The 19,155-nt window shown below is 42.7% G+C and overlaps 1 protein-coding gene across 4 annotated transcripts in view; it reads left to right on the top strand.

The window, feature by feature from the left end:
• Positions 1-19,155, top strand: part of zdhhc21 (zinc finger DHHC-type palmitoyltransferase 21) — a 76,147-nt gene that overhangs the window by 7,150 nt on the left and 49,842 nt on the right. The window contains exons 3-5 of one of the 4 annotated variants that reach the window (XM_072258030.1): positions 568-605; positions 722-937; positions 2,875-2,973. In XM_072258030.1, coding sequence (XP_072114131.1) covers positions 784-937; positions 2,875-2,973 — 253 coding nt within the window. In that variant the 5' untranslated portion in view covers positions 568-605; positions 722-783. Of the gene's footprint in view, positions 1-567; positions 606-721; positions 938-2,874; positions 2,974-12,736; positions 12,816-19,155 lie in introns of those variants that run through there. The other 3 variants (XM_072258031.1, XM_072258033.1, XM_072258034.1) reach the window with 3 other exon arrangements.

Raw genomic sequence — 19,155 nt, 5'->3', positions numbered from 1 at the left:
CGCACTCATGGGAAGAACGTACAGACTTCTTGCAGAGGATGTCAGAAAGGAACACCAACATTGTGTGAAGATTTCCCATTCTCCCTTTATCTGGGTGGGTTTCCACCAGGTTCTCTTTATCTCTCTCATCTCAGTCGTTCAGTTGGTATATTAAATAGCCACTATAAATCGGCCTTAGTGTATAAGTAGTGATAGAATCTTGGGGTAGTTGATGGGAATGGGGGGGGGGTGGTGAGGATTAAAATAAAAACGTGATTACTGTTGAATAAACATGGATGGATGCTTGGTGGCTGATAGGCTGAATGGAATATAGACTGGAGAATGAAATGAGAATCAAAACTGTGGTCACATTCTGATGCAGAATACTGGGCAGAATGACTTGTTCCTGCAGGAAAAAAATCTATATTTTTATAAAGTAAGCATGATTGTATATTGGTAATAAGAAAAGTCAAGTAATGCTTCTTAAATATTTCAGGTAATGCTGTGAAACATTCTGGCTAATTATTAATGAAGAACATAGCTGTTGTGCAGGGTGATCATTGATGTTTTGTTTTCTTTTCTCTTAAGGTATATGTTGTCTGACCTTCCTACAATGAATAACGCAGGTATGAGAAATACTTAACAAAGAATGATGTGAACCTTCAAACAAGTAAAGCTGCTTGTGTTAATGTAAAGTTAGCAAATGTATTTTCTTAATTTTTTCTTTATTTTTATTTTCCAGGAGCAAGATGTAGGATGTATTATGAAATTCCAACTGGCAATTACTGAGGGAGCATTTTTGTGATGGGGCTTCGAGTTCATTTCATCTATGATCCACAGGGTTGGTGCTGCATCAGTATAATCACCTTCATTTGGCTGTACAATACATACTACATCCCCAAACTTATCCTGTTCCCTCACTACGAAGAAGGTCATACTCCAGCTGCTATGATAGTGCGTAAGTAGTAATGGTTTCTTTTACCGTGGCTTAGCTGGGCATTAATGTTATTGCACTCACAGAATGACAATAAATAGTATGCCTAGGGACTTGTGACTTCCCTTCATTCAGATGGGGCCTGTGTTGGAGATTATTTCCTGACTATGCATACTAGAAAGGTCAACTGTAAGGGGAAGTACACCCTTAGTATCATCAAAATGCAGCAAGATCTTTGGGTCCAAGTCTGCAGCTTCCTGAAATTAGATGGGGTGGTAAAGATAGCATACATTGTTGCTGTGAAGCATTGCATTGTTGCAATGAAGAAAGGCCTTCATTCTTCAGGGCATTGAGTATGGGAGTCAGGAAGTCATGTTGTAGGTATGTGAAGCTTTGATTTGGCTACACTTGAAGTACTGTGTGCAGTTCCGGTCACCCAATTACAGGAAGGACGTGGAAACTTTGGAAAGGTACAGGAGAGGTTTCAACTTAGATTAGAGTGCCCGACCTTTAATGTTGGACAAACTCGGATTGTTTCTCCAGAGTGGAGGCTGAGGGAAACCTGATCAATTTCTAAAGTTCTGTGAGATGCACAAATAGGGTAGATCATCAGAATCTATTTCCCAAGGAATAAATGTCAAATAATAGATAATGTTCACTTAAGGTGTGAGGGGGAAAGTTTAAAGGAGATATGTGTTAGGTGCCTGCAATGGGCTGCCAGAGGTAGTAGCAGAAGAAAGTCGAAGGCAAAGTTGAGTTTGTTGTTGTATGTAAAAGTACATACATGCACACGTCCAATGAAAAACTTACTGGCAGCAGCAGTACTGGTATGTAGCATCATATAAACAGCATAAAAAAGAAAAACAAGTCCCTTTTGGTGTAGGGTGGTCATTGTGTTGCTGTACTGAAGCAGTGATTAACGTTGTGCAAGAACAGAATGAAGGAAGGGAAGTAGCTGTTTCTGAACCTGGTGGTGTGGGGCTTCATGTTTCTGTACCTCCTGCCTGATGGTAGCTGTGGGAAAGTGGCATGCCTTTTAGGTTGTCACGTGTATATGGAGGAATATGGATCATGCACAGGCAGAAGAGGTTTTGTTTAATTCAACATCATTTTTGGTGCAAACACCATCTGCTGAAGGGCCTGTTCCTGTACTATACTATTCTATGTCAAGGCACAGTTTATGGGGAAAATGCTGTAGATTTGCTATTACAAGTGTGAACTTCTGTGAAAAAGTATGGATCTGTTTGGTAGTGTAATGGTTCTGACCACATTCTGACTCTGGAATTTTGCACAGAACATTGAACTTTAGCATTTTATTTAGTAACTTGGTGAATTTTCTCAACAAATATCAATTATGGATGAATTGAAATGGTAATGGTGAAGTCTAACTTGGTAATTATTTGGTTTCTGGATAATTAGGATATTTATAAACACTAGAAGGTCTGCAGATGTTAGAAATCCAAAGCAACACATACACAAAATGCTGGAGGAACTCAACAGGTCAGGCAGCATTTATGGAAATGAACAGACAGCATTTCAGACCAAGGCCCTTCTTCAGGGCTCAGGGTAATTTGGATAATTGCCAGTTCTGGAACAGTAGATCTGTCTGTTCTTGTTTGTACTGTATATTCTGCTTCCGGATGAAAATGCAAGGCAAAATATAGGAGAGAATTAGTGTTCATAATGTATCTGGTACTGTAACTGACCTGAGAAAATGTTGGCAAATTGACAAACATGAACACATCTTTAAAAAAGGAATTCATAAATAAAGCTAACAATGAATAGTAACTAGCATGGGAGTGGTTTTGAATCTCCATTTAGAAAGAAATAGGGTATCAGTGGCAAGTGTAAACATGTAATCACCTAAAAACTAAAGTACTCTTCACTACTAACAAAAAAAAGAATAATTATATTTAATTAAAATAATCTTCAAACTGGATGTCTCCTTTTTTATTTTACAGTTTATTACTTGGTGTCACTGTTCTGTGTAATATCTCTAGTGAGAGCCTCCATTGCTGATCCTGGGAGATTGTCGCAAAACCCGGAATTTCCGTATTCAGGTAGGGCTCTTGATGTAGGCTGTGTTGACATTCCTAAGCTGGGCCAAGGGATTTGTCTCCCTGCTGTATAACATTATCTCTGCATTGATTAAACATATGCTACGCAATGTGCCATTATCCTGGGTGATATGTTTCAAAATCTGTACATGTTGCTTCAGCATTACTCGCGGTACTTCTATTATGACTCCTATTTTCATTTGTATTAAGAGTCAATTGTTTTGATATTTTAATGGTTCCCTCATCATTTAATATTGACAGCACCGTGAAGAGATTCTGCTTCAGCTGATGAATTCTAGCAAGGTTAGTGGTGGCCACTGCTGTCATGTGCTGAAAGCAATGGTAAATGGCAGATCCTAAAGCAATAGAAGGAGCCTCTGCTAAGTTTATCTTACAGATTTATATCATTAGCAAGAATCCATTTTTAATCAGGTATCAAAATTTATTAGTGATCATTTTTTATTCAGACTGAGTTAGCATTTAATTGCCCATCCCTAACCGGTAGTTCTTGAGGGATGGGTGTGCCCACAATGCTATTAGGAAGGGATTGGAGAATGAATGGCAATATAATTTCTAATTTGGAATGGTGTGCAACTTCCTGGTTGTGGTGTTCCCTTTTGCAGCTACTGTTCTAGTCGGTAGAGCTTGTGGGGTTGAACGGAGCTGTCTAAGGAGTACTGGTGAGATACTGTAGTGCATTCTGCAAATAGTACAAACTGTTGCTACGGTGTATCGGTGGAGGAATATGTGAATGGTTGTGGATGAAGTGCGTATCTATGTGGTTTGCTACATACTGTATGGTATCAAGACTTATTGAAGATGCACTCATCGAGGCAAGTGGAGAGTGTTCTATCATGCTCCTGATTTGTGCCATGCAGATGGCGGATAGACTTTGTAGAGTTAGGTGACTTATTTGCTGTAGGATTCCTAGACTCTGACTTGCTCTTGAAGTTTTGTTACGTCTATGGCTACTCGAGTTCTGTTTCTGATCAGTGGTAATCTTGATAGAGGGTGCTTCAGTGATGGTAATATAGTAATGCCATTGAATGTCGGGATGAGTTCTGGGTTTTCTCTTGAGGTTATCGTTATTGGCTTGTACTCATTTGAAATGAACTAAATTGATCATGTTTACGATCGTGGCATAAAGTAATAAAAGTGTATAAAGATGGTGCTGCTGCCTCACAGTTCCACCGATCCAAGTTCAATCCTCACCTCTGGTGATGTCTGTCTGAACACAGGACTGTACAACACTGTTTAAGCTACTCTAAGATAAATCTAACCCTTCCCTCCCTCCAAAGCCCTTTCATCCAAGAGTCGCTCATTCTCTCCAAGAGTTTTTCATCTCTCTAAGAGTCTCTTCAATGTACATCATGTACCTGCTTCAACCTCCACCCCTGGCAGCACATTCTATGCATTTGTCACTCTCTCTGTTTGTTTAAAAAAAAAAAAAAAAAATCCCCCCCCCCCCCCCCCCCCATACATGCCTTCAATCATCTTAAAATAATGTCCCCTCATATTAGCCATTTCTGCCTTGGGAAAAAGTCCCTGACTATCCAATCCATCTATGCCTTTTATTGTCTTGTGCACCTCTAACAAGTCACCCTCTCATCCTCCTTTGCTCCAAAGTGAATTGGCCTAGCTCACTTAACCTATCTTGAGGCATGCTCTCTAATCCAGGCAGCATCCTGGCATATCTCTTTTGCATCCTCTCTAAAGCTTCCACATTCTTCCTGCAAAGAGGTGACCTGAATTGAACACAATTTTCCAAGTGTGGTCTAACCAAGGTTTAATAGAGCGGCAACATTATTCTACAGGGTCTTGAACTCAATTCCCCTATTAATAAAGGCCACCACTCTATACGCTCTCTTGGCCACAGTATCAAGGTATGTGGCAACTTTGAAGGATATTTGGACTTTGACTCCCAAGACCCTTTAGTTTCTCCGCACCTCCACATTTTCCTCCCGTGCCACAAAGTGAGTTGTAGAATGTTATACTGTAGAGCGCATGGGTGGTAGCAGAATCAATGGAGAGGTTATGGGCAAGTGAAAGAGGAGAACCTGATTGGTCTGTGTTGATATTGTCTACTTGTTGGGCCAAATGGCCATTTTTTGTGAGGTTACAGGAATAGAAATCTGAGAAGGCTGGGTAAGAGTATATTATTCTCTACATCATTTTTGTGCAATCTCCATTTCAATTCCCAGTCATTTACATATTACATCTGTTTTTTCCCTTGAAGAAGTAGATGAATTCATTTTGGTGGAATCTATTTAAAGATCCAAGCCCTTTTGTGCTGTGAAACACATGATGTATACAATAGGTTTCAATAGTTTTCAATAGGTACATTTCATGACAGAGAAATGTATACAATATACATCCTGAAATTCGTTTTCTTTGCAAACATCCATGAAAACAGAGGAGTGCCCCAAAGAATAAATGACAGTTAAATGTTATAACCCCAAACCACCCCCCCCAGCTTCCCCTCCCACTCACAAGCAGCAGCAAGGCAATGACCCCCCCCCCACCCGCCAGCAAAACAGGCATCGGCATCCACCACTGAACACTCAAGCATGCAGCAAAACATCAATAAAGACGCAGACTTGCAGTACCCCAAAGACGACTCGCTCACCCGGTAATTTGACATACCACAGGTTCTCTCTCTCCCTAATAAAGTAAAAAGAGGTGTCCCTGTTTGACAGTGAGAGGAGTAACTCGCCAATTTATGGTGTTGAATGTCTACCGAGCTCTGTGCTCAAAGAACTCGGGTCTCTGGGCACACAGCCAGCAGCCAACTTGCTGCTTTCGATCTTCCATTTCTGCCGCCAGGTGGTGGCACCGACCTCGAGTCTCCCCTTCTCCAGAGCCACAAAAAGCCGGCACCCTGAAGGCGTGCCGGTCTTCTAGGACACGTCCTTGGCATATTGAATAGCGGCTAGTCATGGCCGGGCCAATTCCTGCAAAGAACCAAAGTCAGTGTGTAATTCTAGATCAGGGTCTGCAAAATAACCCTAAAAAGGAAAAATAAAAGATATTAAAGATAGAAGTAGAGCTGTTTCCGAAGATGCAAGCAAAGGATTTGCCACTGGTGGCCATTGTCCTCCTAAGTTCCTCCCACATACCCAGTAATTTTTAAGCTTGTATTTTCCCATGTGCTGTTATGAGGTTCCTGTAACCAAGGTATCCCAATATTTAAATAGCTCTGATAACATATTTTCTATGTTTCTATAAAAGTTGTACATTAACTATTAGAAGGAATCTAAAAGGAGATGACAGTTAATCATGGAAGAAAGGGAAGGAGTAGGGGTTATGGGCAGGTGAGGATAACCAGAATCCACTGCCATCCACCTCATAGCTCCTGCACTCCTTTGCTCAATCTGCTGCAAAAGGCAGGGCCTCCCAGAGACTGCCCATTCCAGTTCCCTTCCCATTCTCATTCTGACATGTATGCCCATGGCCGCCTCTACTAATATCATGAGGCCAAACTCGGGTTGGACGAGCAACACCTCATATTCCATCTATAATGTCTCCAACCTGGTAGCATGAACATAGATTTCTCCAACTCCTGATAATTACTCCACCCTCAACCAACCCCTCCTTTTTCCATTCCTCATTCTGGTTTTCCTCTTGCCCTTCTCCTCACCTGCCCATCAGCTCCCTCTGGTTCACCTGTTTGTTTATTTTCTTCAATGGTCCACTGTCCTCTCCTATTTGATTTCTTCTTGACCTTGTTACCTCTTCCACCAATTCCCTCCCAGCGTCATTCTTGATCCCACTCCTTCCCTCAGCCATTCACCTTGCCCCTCACCCTTGTTACTGCCCATTACACCACTGGCGTTTAGGGCAGCATGAAGGTCTTTCATCTCTGGTGGTGTTCAGGCCTTCCTTCAGCATGTCAGTGGCTCCCTCTCAGCTTTCACTATTGTCTGTCATGCAAGACTCAGGAATACCATCACACTCAGCTGTAGAAGGATTCTTCATTGCTGTTTTCATAACAATTTTGTTTTGCCAGTCAGGGTTGTTAGCCCTGAGCTGAGCCCCTGAAGCTGGAGGAGCAATGGTCCACTCTTAATCTGGCCTCTACCATTTGACCTGTTTAGCATGGATGACCATACCAAGAGCCAAAGTGTAAAGGCCTGACTCCAGCCAATATAGCTCTTTAGGTCGTTGAGGCACACAAGCCTCCAAGCCATGAAGAGGTTGTGGTCCTCTTGGAGGTTGCCCCTCACCTGTTACCTATCACCTACCAACTTGTACTCCTTCCCCTCCCTCATCTTCTTACTTTAGCTTCTGCCACCTTTCCGGTCTTGGTGGAAAGTCTTTGCCTGAAGCAGCAACTGTTGGTTCACTCCGTAGATGCTGCCTGACTTGCTGAGTTCCTTTAGCACTTGGTGTGAGTGTTGCTCAGTCTGAGGCTGATCAACTATCTGAGGTACAGATTGTACATTTTTAAGCAAACAAAATCTGTGGTTAGTTTCCATGTGCTGACCACCTGGTTGTGGAGCAATGTAAAATGATTTGGATAATCATGATCTTGTGCCAGTCACTTAACTTTCTACAACTGCAGTCTGCTTGTTTACTTCACAAATCAGCAGGCAGGAATACAGTATATGGAAAGCAGCTAGTATCTGAAGCGAGAGAAAGTATGGTCTGTTTTTTTTTTAATGGTTTCACTAAGGTTGGTGCACAGATAATACCTTGGAGGCTGCTATCATGTGTGGGGTTCCTGCAGGAATGAGCTGTTTGAGTCTCGGAACGTTACAATGGGCTGGTTAATCAAGGAAGCAAGCCTAGTGTGAGAAATGACTGGAAGCAGATAAATGCACATTAAACTGTATCTTGACCACACGAGATATGTGCTGGCCAGATGTGTAAGCAGTTTCAGATGAGCTTAGCTGCTACAGGCAATTTATCTGTTCCTTATTAGATTCTAACTGGCTCTCAGGGAATGACAACATGGTGCCTATCCATAGAAAAACAAATTGGAGCTCATTACTGATGTGAGGAAGCTAAGACAGAAACCAGTATTTCACGCTGGTTCTGCCTGTTGCTGTCCAAGATAGGCTGGTTATTGCGGGTGAGGGGGCGGGGTATGGGGCGCAAGGATTAGAATCAAATGGTGCCAAGCTAGTCAGGATGTGCAGTAAAAATTACAGCAGGAGGTAGAAAAGGTGTGTAAAAAAGGGAAATGTTACAATAGTTGCGGGGGATTTCAATATGCATTTAGATTGGGAAAACTTGGTGCTGGATCCCACGAGAGGGAATTTGTAGAATGCCTATGAGATGGCTTTTTAGAGCAGCTTGTGGCTGAGCCCACTAGGGAAGAGGCAATTCTGGATTGGGTGTTGCATAATGAACTAGATCTAATTAGGAAGTTTAAGATAAAGAAACTCTTGGGAGGCAGTGATCTTAATATGATAGAATCCACCCTGCAGTTGGAGAGGGACAAGCTAAAGTCAGATATATTAGTATTACAGTGGAGTAAAGGGAATTACAGAAGTATGTGGGTAGAGCTGTCCAAAGTTGATTGGAAGGGAACACTAATGGGGTGAAGGCAGAACAGCAATAGGTGGATTTCTAGGAGCAATTTGAAAGATGCAGGATACATGCATCCCAAAGAAGTAGTCTTATTCTAAAGGCAGGATGACACAACTGTAGCTAACAAGTCAAAGCTAACATAAAAGAATTAGTGTGAAATTTAAGGATTAGGAGGCTTGTGAAAACCAACAAAAGGCAACTAAAAAAACGATGAGAAAAGATGAAATATGAAGGTAAGTTAGCTAACAATATAATAAAAGCACACCAAATGATAAAGGTATGGCAGATGAACTGAATAAGTATTTTGCATCAGTCCTCATAGTGGAAGACACCAGCAGTATGCCAGAAATTCAAGATTATTGGGGAAGTAACAGTAGATGTGGTTGCTTTTACCTAGAGTAAAGGTGCTTGGGAAGCTGAAAGGTCTGAAGGTAGATGTGGCGAGATCTGAAGGATTATTAAATAAGGACTGTTCCTTTAAAAAGGGAGAGAGAGCGGAGAGTGTGTGTGAGTGGGAGAACAACAAAAACCTTGTGAGTTGCCTTGGAAACGGCAAGGTGGAGCTATATGACAGACAGCTGGTGTTCAGCACTTGTGGAACATATAGAAGGTCAACTGGCTTTGTAATCAGACACACCAGAGACACAGAAAACACTGACACTGGTTGAGCTTTGTGCGCCCACGACAGAGGTGGGGTTTTTGCTCAGTGTGGACAAAGGGGCGACCGGTGGAAAGCTGTCGGTGTGTTAACCCTCGCCTGGGTTGATAGCTTTACCACGTGAAAACAGCATTCTCTTTTGTGTGGTCACAGTCAGTGACTTTAATAAGTTTCAGGAGCAGGGGGATGACGTGGAAGATTTGACGGCATCGGCACTGGCAAGACAAAACATCTCTCTTTCTCCACTCTACTCAATTCAATATCTAGAACTAAACTGACTTTATACCTATACCATCGTGAGACCATATCATTTATCACCTGAGCTGGGAGAAGTTTGGGAACTTTATTTACTCACATATATGCACATACTGTACTCTGCTAATCTGTTTGCCTTATCTGGTTTTGTATTACTTTATCACGTAGTTACTAATAAAATAGTGTTTATAACAGAAGACTCAGACTCCAGGTGTGTCCATTTCTGCTGGTCTTTTTTACGGGGTACGTAACAAATTGGGGCCTTCATTTGGGATATGAACAAATTGGTGGGAGCCATTTTAAAAATTGGGGCTTGATTGAATAGTTGATCTGATTGGGGGAAAATCCCTGCTGCTTTGTGTGAGTGGAATATCAGCAGAAATGGAGCTTGAGGTTAATAAGTTTGTGGCAGAACCAACCCCTGAGGCATTGGATGATGTTAAGAGGGATGTGTTGGTGGGAATTGCTCATAAGTTAAAAGTTAAGGTGACTACTAGAATGAAGAGGTTAATAGCACAGCATTATGCATCCAAAGGAACATTTGAGGAGGAAGCATTGGAAATGTTTGCTGAAGATAAAGTACTTACTGAGGCTGAGGCTCAGCTTCAGGCAGCAAAAATGAAGTATGAGCATGAGTTACAGCTAAAACAGCTCGAGGCCGATGAAGCAGAAAAGCAGAGGGTACATGAAGCTAGAGAGGCGGACAAACGGAGGGAGTTCAAGAGGGAGGGGATGCGGCAAGGAGGCCAAGTGCCAGGTCGTGGTGATGAGTTGGTGGTACTGCTTAATATCAGCCAAGGAATTAAGTTAGTACCACCATTTGATGAAGCCAAATTCGATAGGTATTTCCTGCACTTCGAAAAGGTGGTCCAGACTCGGCAATGGCCAAAGGATCAGTGGGCTGTCCTGTTACAAAGTGTGTTGAAGGGAAGGCTCAGCAGGCGTATTCTGCCTTGACCCTTGAACAGTCAAAGAATTATGATATAGTGAAAGACGTGGTGTTTAAGGTTCACGAGTTGGTTCTGGAGGCGTATAGACAAAAGTTCCGAGATTTGAAAAAGTCTTGGAACCGAACCTATGTGGAGTTTGCCCATGAAAAACGGTTGTATTTTGATCGTTGGTGTACTCAAAAAGTGCAGATGAGGACATGAATGCCTTAATGGAGTTGATGCTGATTGAAGAATTTAAAAACTGTGTCCCTGTTAACATAAAGACGTACTTGAGTGGAAAAGAGGCTGCGACCCTGTCAGAGTCTGCTAGGTTAGCAGTTGAGTATGCTTTAACCCACAAGGTAAAGTTTTTCCCCAGCAAAAGCTACCAAAGGAGTAGCAGAGACAACTAAGATACCCCACAGGTTAAACCAGAGAGTAAGTTAGGAACTAGTGACAAGAGTAAGGAGGAAGGAAAGCAGTTAAAAGAGAAGTTTGCCAGTTTTACCTGTCACTATTGTAAGAAGCCTGGTCATGTGGTGGCAGATTGTTTTGCTGTGAAAAGGGAAAAAGGAAAAGAAAAGGAGACAGTTGCAATTGGTTGTGTTCAGTCGGTTGAGACACCACGGTGAAAGAAGGGGTCTGACCGAGTGCAAGAGGGATTTATGCGGGTTACCTCAGATGGGTTTGTGTTTGTAAAAGAGGGGCCAACCCCGGCTCTGTTGAAAATCTGGAGAGACACTGGAGCTTTTCAGTCACTGATATTGGACTTTGGTGTTGAGATGAAGATCGATGAAGTCAATATTATTAAAGGAATTGGAAAGGGGACTGAATCTGTGCCTTTGCATAAGGTAATTTTGAAATGCAAATTGATGTCAGGACCTGTTAAGATAGGGGTACGATCTGAGTTACCAATAGACAATGTTGATGTCTTGCTGGATAATGACCTTGCAGGTGGGGATGTTTACTCAGCAGTGCAGCTAACAAGCAAGCCTGTGGCTGACAACCCACACATGGATACTGATGTTTACGCCGCATGCGCAGTAACCCGAAGCATGTCTAAAAAGTCTGCTGATGCAGATAGTTTGGGGCAGGGGGATTCTGAGACCCATGATAGCAAAACCAGGTGTTCAAATCATGATAATTTGTCAGAGACTTCTCTACCTTCCATGTTACAGCAGGATTTGGGTAGTAAGGAGGATGAGAAATGTTCGTCCTTGTCCAGAGATGAACTTATAGCAGAACAAATCTGAGATTCAGAAATTGCTGCATTAAAGGAGACAGCTCTCACAGAAGAGCAGGTTCAGAGAGAGTCAGTAGGATATTATCTAAAGGATGGGGTGTTAATGAGGAAATGGAGACCACCTACTGTGCTTGCAAGTGAGGATTGGGCCATTGAACATCAAGTTGTGGTCCCAAAAGTTTACAGGGCTGAGATTTTAAACATGGCTCATAGTATGCCTTTAGGTGGACATTTTGGAGTGAGAAAGACAGTGAACAGGATTATGAAGGAATTCTATTGGCCTAATTTAAGAAAGAATGTTGTGAATTTTTGCAGGACTTGCCATACCTGCCAGGGTGTGGGGAAACCTAATCAGTTTATTCAAGTAGCACCACTTAAACCGATACGTGCTTTTGGTGAACCTTTTTGTTGGGTCATAGTGGATTGTGTTGGCCCATTGCCAAAGGCTGCAGCTGGTCATCAGTACTTGTCTAGGTTCCCTGAAGCAGTGCCTCTCAGAAACATCCAGGACAAGACTGTGGTAAAAGTACTCATCAAGTTTTTCACACTGGTAGATCTGCCTAAAGAAATTCAATCTGACCAGGGTAGTAACTTTACTTCGAGAACATTCCAGGGGATAGTTAGAGAACTGGGAGCTAAGCACATTGTGTCATCTGCATATTACCCAGAGTTCCAGGGAGCCTTGGAATGGTTCTACCGCACTCTTAAGACCATGTTAAAACATATTGTGTGGAAAATGGAAAAAAACCGGGATGAGAGGGTTCCCCTACTCTTATTTGCTGTTAGGAATCTGATTCAAGAATCATTGGGGTTCAGTCCCTTTGAACTTGTTTTTGGTCACAAAGCTAGATGACCTTTGTCCCTACTCAGAGAATAGTGGTCTGATCCGAAAGTGTGTGTGAGCGTGCTTAATTATGTTTTGGAATTCAGAGGCAGACTTAACAAGGCTTGTGACCTTGCAAAGGAGAATTTACAGCACTCTCAGATAAAGATGAAGCTGTGGTATGACTGGAAAGCTAGAGAACAGATATATCGTGTTGGAGATAAGGTCCTGGTGCTGTTCCCCCACCTTATTAACCCTCTTCAAGTGAGATTTAGTGGACCATACCAGATAATTAAGAACATTTATTCTTTGAATTATGTTATTAGAACTCATGACTGAAGGAAGGCTACTCAAGTCATGCACGTAAACCTGCTCAAGCCTTATCATGACACGGAGACATCACCTGTGAGTACTGTTATGAAAACAAATGAAGCTGTGGAACCTGGTACCGAGATACCAGATAATTTTAATAAGCTCAGTGTAGTCTCCACAAGGCTCGAAAACACTATTGTCTTGGAAAATCTTGACCGTAAAATCCATCATTTAGAACCTGAGCAGCAAAAACACTTGAAAGGCTTAATTTATTCCCTGACATTTCAAGACAGCGCACAGCTGCAGTACATGACGTAATTGTAGATAAAGTTGATCCAATTAAGCAGCACCCATACAGAATGAACCAAGACAAAAATAAAATGGTTAAACAAGAAATTGAATACATGCTGACAGCTGGCATTATAAGGCCATCTACCTCAGACTGGGCATCGCCCTGCGTTATTGTCCCTAAGCCGGGAGGAGGCATGAGATTCTGTACAGACTACAGGAAGGTTAATGCAGTAACCAAGACAGATGCTTATCCTATCCCAAGAATGGACGACTGTATTGATAGTGTGGGGAAGGCTAGATACCTTACAAAGATTGACATGTTGAAAGGATACTGTTATGTTCCTTAGACAGAAAAGGCTAAAGAAATATCTGCATTTGTGATGCCATCTGGACTGTATGAGTATAATGTTTTACCCTTTGGGATGAAAAATGCTCCAGGGACATTCCAAAGGATGATGAATTCAGTGATTCAGGGTTTAGAAAATACAGGGGCTTATATTGATAATCTGGAATGGAATGACACATGGGAAGAGTCTATCTCAGCAGTAGAGAAACTGTTTGAAAGGCTGTCCAAGGCGAATCTTACTGTAAACCTGGCTAAAAGTGAATTTGGCCACGCCACTGTCATGTATCTTGGCTATGTAGCAGGCCAGGGCTAACTGGCTCCTGTGCAGGGCAAGGTTCAGGCTATTGCTGAGGTTCCTGTTCCAACGGGCAAGAAAGCGTTAAGAAGGTTTTTAGGAATTGTTGGGTATTACCATAAGTTTTATAAGAACTTCGCAGACATCGCTGTCTCCCTAACGAAACTCCTGGGGAAAAGTGAAAGATTTGTATGGAGTGACCTTTGCCAGGAGGCATTTGAACGCCTGAAAACCATCCTGTGTTATCATCCTGTGCTCAAAGTACCTGATCTTAATAAACCATTTTCGATCGCGGTGGACGTTAGTGATGAAGCTGCCGGGACAGTATTGTTGCAAAAGGGTGATGATGAAATTGAACATCCAGTAGCTTATTTCTGAAAGAAATTTAATACGCATCAGAAAAATTACTCTACTGTTGAAAAAGAGTTGCGATCACTCATTTTAGCATTGCAACATTTTGATGTCTACATATGTCCTGCGCAGAAACCACTTGTGGTTTACATGGGCCATAATCCATTAGTGTTTCTGAGGAAAATGAAGGATAAGAATAGAAGGTTACTTAACTGGAATTTGATCTTGCAAGAATATGACATGGAAATAAAACAGGTGGAAAGGTACTGACAACATAGCAGACTGTTTGTCTGAATGTTAAATTCAAGTTTGTATACACTTTGTTATGTTACCTGATACTTACACATGTATTGCATTAAGCTGTATAATTGATAGTTAAGGCAAAGATTTTGCCCTTGGTCAAAATTTTTCCTAAAAGGAGGGAGGTGTGACGAGATCTAAAGGATTATCAAATATGGACAGTTCCTTTAAAAACAGAGAGAGAGCGGAGAGCTTATTTGAGTGGGAGAGCAACAAAAAGCTTGTGAGTTGCCTTGGAAACAGTAAGGCAGAGCTATATGATGGACAGCTGGTGTTCAGCAGTTGTGGAATATATACCAGGTCAACTGTCTTTGTAATCAGACACACCAGAGACACAGAAAACACTGACACTGGTAGAGCTATATGTGCCCACGACAAAGGTGGGGTTTTTGCTCACAGTGTGGACAAAGGGGTGACCGGTGGAAAGCTATCGGTGTGCTTAACCCTCGCCTGGGTTGTTAGCTTTACCACGTGAAAACAGCATTCTCTTTTGTGTGGTCACAGTCGGTGACTTTAATAAGTTTCAGGAGCAGGAGGATGACGTGGAAGATTCGATGGCATCGGCACTGGGAAAACAAAACACTTCTCTCTTTCTCCACTCTACTCAATTCAATATCCAGAACTGAACTGTCTTTATACCTATACCATCGTAAGACTGTATCATTTATGATCTGAGCTGGGAGAAGTTTGGGAACTTTATTTACTCATATATGCACATACTGTACTCTGCTAACCTGTTTGCCTTATCTGGTTTTGTATTACTTTATCACATAGTTACTAATAAAATAGTGTTTATAACAGAAGACTCAGACTCCAGGTATGTCCATTTCTGCTGGTCCTTTTTAACCCGTTATGGGGTACATAACAGTAGCTTAGTCAGCTGGACCAGATTGACTACACCCCAGGGTTCTGAAAGAGATAGTTGAAGAGATTGTAAAGGAATTAATAGTGATCTTTCAAAAATCATTAGTTTCTGGAATGGTTCTGGAGGACTGGAAAATTGCTAATGTTACTCCAGTCTTTGGGAAGGGAGGGAGAAGAAATGAAATTATAGGCCAGTTAGCCTGACCTCAGTGGTTGGGAAGATGTTGGAACCCATTATTAAGAATGAGGTTTTGGGATACTTCAAGGCATATGATTAAATAGGTTAAAGTCAGCGTGGTTTCTTTAAGGAGAAATCTTGCATGACAAGCCTGTTGGAATTCTTCGAGGAAATATCTGACAAGATAGAAAAAAGGCAAGTCAGTGGAGGTTGTGTACTTGGATTTTCTGGAGGCCTTTGACATCTGTTTAATATACACATACTTACTGTAATTGATTTACTTATTTTTCTTCCTGTATTATCATATATTGCACTGAACTGCTGCTGTTAAGTTAACAAATTTCATGATATATGCCGGTGATAATAAACCTGATTCTGAGATGCCACACACAAAGCAGCTAAACAAGTTTGACTAGAGGGTGGTGAAAATCTGTGGAATTTATTGCCACAGACATCTATGGAGGCTAAGTCATTGGGTATATTTAAAGGTTGTGGGGGGAAGGTAGGGAAATAGCGTTGAGAGGGATAGGAAATCATCCATGACAGAATGGTCTGGGTATGGTTAATGCTGGAACACCAAGCACAGTGAAGAGCTCCAAGTCGACAAGCATGACTTGGCACGTAGGCAATCAGAAGCTTGGGGTTCCAGTAGAGGTGCTGATCTTCCTTGTAGGTAAGTCAAATTAGTGGCAGTACAATTGGAGGTGCTGACTGCTATCAAAAAATTTGCACCTTTTGTGTGGCTGTGCCTCAACCTCGGCATCTGCTTCTGAAAGCTTCAATCATGCCTTTGTCTTCTCAACTACTACTTCTTCCAGTGTTCTACTGACTAGTACAACATTGTTGAGCTTCATGAACTCCAGCTCTTACAAAACTCTACTGCTTGCATTAAAGCTTGTACTTCATCTGGTTCTTGATGATTGGTATCAGCTTCCAAGAGCAACAAGGCCCCACTTCAATTTCCCATGTGTTCTGTCCTCTCTGAGATTTTGCTGCTTCCTGTCTGGACTTTCAGTCCTATAACCCAATAGAGAGCAGAGCAGGACATAAAACACAGCAGGTCAGGCAGCATCCGTGGAAAAGGTCGGTCGACGTTTCAGGCTGGAACCCTTCGTCAGGACTGAAGAGGGAAGGGGCAGAGGCCCTATAAAGAAGGTGGGAGGAGGGTGAGAAGGAGAAGGCTGGTAGGTTCCAGCTGAAAAACCAGTAAGGGGAAAGATAAAGGGGTAGGGGAGGGGAAGCAGGGAGGTGATAGGCAGGAAAGGTGAAGAAGAGATAGGGGAAAACACAATGGGTAGTAGAAGGAGGCGAAACCATGAGGGAGGTGATAGGCAGCTGGGGGAGGGGGCAGAGTGACATAGGGATAGGGGAAGGGAGGGGGAGGGAATTACCGGAAGTTAGAGAATTCTATGTTCATACCAAGGGGCTGGAGACTACCTAGACGGTATATGAGGTGTTGCTCCTCCAACCTGAGGTTAGCCTCATCATGGCAGTAGAGGAGGCCATGTATGGATATATCTGAATGGGAGTGGGAAGCAGAATTGAAGTGGGTGGCTACTGGGAGATCCTGCCTGTTTTGGCGGATGGAGCGGAGGTGCTCGATGAAGCGGTCCCCCAATCTGCGTCGGGTTTCACCGATGTAGAGGAGGCCGCACCGGGAGCACCGGATGCAATAGATGACCCCAACAGACTCAAAAGTGAAGTGTTGCCTCACTTGGGAGTACTGTTTGGGGCCCTAAATGGTGGCAAGAGAGGAGGTGTAGGGATAGGTGTAGCACTTGCGCTTACAGGGATAAGTGCCGGGTGGGAGATCCGTGGGGAGGGACCGATCCCTGCGGAATGCAGAGAGGTTTCTCTCATGGTTCCATCTCCTTTTACTACCTATTGTGTTTTCCTCTATTCCTTCTTCACCTTTCCTGCCTATCACCTCCCTGCTTCCCCTCCCCCACCCCTTTTGTCTTTCCCCTTACTGGTTTTTCACCTGGACCCTACCAGCCTTCTCCTTCCCACCCTCCCCCCCACCTTCTTTATAGGGCCTCTGCCCCTTCTCCCTACAGTCCTGATGAAGGGTTCCGGACTGAGACGTCGACCAATCTTTTCCACGGATGCTGCCCAACTTGCTGAGTTCCTCCAGCGTGTTGTGAGTGTTGCTTTGACCCCAGCATCTGCAGATTATTTTGTGACATAAAACACAGCACTTGTAGAGCTGCTGTCTTCTGCCAGAAACTCTGAATCAAGTTTAATATCACTGGCATATGTTGTGAGATGTGTTGTTTTGCAGCAGCAGTACATTGCAATATCTGTTACAATTGATGGTGAGGATGTGGATGTAGTGAGGGCCGACATACCTGGGGGTGCACCTGGATGACAAACTTGAATGGAGCACCAGCATAGAGGCTGTGTACCAGAAGGGCCAGAGTTGCCTCTACTTCCTGAGGAGACTGAGGTCCTTTGGAGTATGCAGGCCTCTCCTTCACATTTTCTATCAGTCTGTTGTCGCCAGTACATTCTTCTCTGCAGTGGTGTGCTGTGGCAATGGCATCAACATGGGTGAAGCCAACCAGCTCAATAAACTGATTAGAAAGGCTTGCTCAGTTATAGGAGTCAAACTGCACATATTGGAGGCTATGGTAGAACAAAAGACCCTCTGGAAAATCCTGGCAATTCTGGACAATGTTTCTCCTCCTCTGTATGCCACTTTGGCTGAACAGAGGAACAGTTTTAGTGATAGACTAAGACAATAGCCCTGCTCCAAAGAGCGCTATCTGAGGTTATTCTTACCCTCGGCTATTAGGCTCTATGAGTCAACCTATAGCCAGGGAAGTGATGACTTCCCCTCCTGATAGACTGTTTGAGGTAACTTATTTTTTATTCATTCTTACTCCTCTTATAATATTTGTATATCTGTGTACTTGTAATGCCACTGTGACACTGTGATTTCCTTTCGGATCAATAAAGTATCTGTAATATTTTTAAAAATTGAAATTACAATGAGGATTAATTTTTAAAAATAAATTAAGTAAACAGTGCAAAAAGAAAGCAATTTTTTTTAAAAGTGTCATCATCAACAAATTTGTCGATGGTGTTTGAGTGGTGCCTAGTCGCATAGTCACAGGTGTAGAGAGATTAGAGGAGTGGGCAGAGATCCCTGAGGTGCCGCAGTGTTGTTTGACAGTGAAGAGGAGATGTTATTTCCAATCCACACTGATTGTGGTCTCCCAATGAGGACGTCAAGAATCCAGTTGCAGAGGGAGGCACAAAGGCCCATGTTTTTGAGCTTGTTGGTCAGTACTGAGGGTATGATGGTGTTGAATAGCCTAGGTTCAGAACTGACCTTGGGCGCTGTCTCTGCGTGTTCTTCCTGTAACCATGTGAATTTGTTCTGGGTGTTCAGGTGCCCTCCCTCATCTCCAAGACAAGCAGCCTGATAGAGTAACTGGCCATTGTAGATGGGTGGTAAAGTCTTTTCGGAATTGGTGTGAATGTGAAGATAATAAAATGGAATTGGTCTAACTGGATGGTTGGTAGTTGGTGTGGATTTGTTGAGCCATAGAAGCAGTTTCTGTGCTATATGACCTTGGATAGTTGGTCTAATAATTCAATGCCCTGATGTATAACTTGTTAAAATTACTCCTGAGGATATTGTTAGAATACTTGGTTTAGTGAGCTGTTTTGCATTTCCATTTGTGGTCAGTGGATAATGGTAGTCTGGACCTCTGCCACTTTTTGCTCATCCTCATCACTCCTGAGACATAGTTAAGTCGATTGATGTTTTGTAGTTATCCCTTACAGGAGAACCCAATTCAGC

This window comes from Mobula birostris, chromosome 5, assembly GCF_030028105.1.
Source record: "Mobula birostris isolate sMobBir1 chromosome 5, sMobBir1.hap1, whole genome shotgun sequence".
In the NCBI taxonomy this organism is placed as follows: Eukaryota; Metazoa; Chordata; class Chondrichthyes; order Myliobatiformes; family Myliobatidae; genus Mobula; species Mobula birostris.
This window is presented reverse-complemented; position numbering and strand designations above follow the sequence as displayed.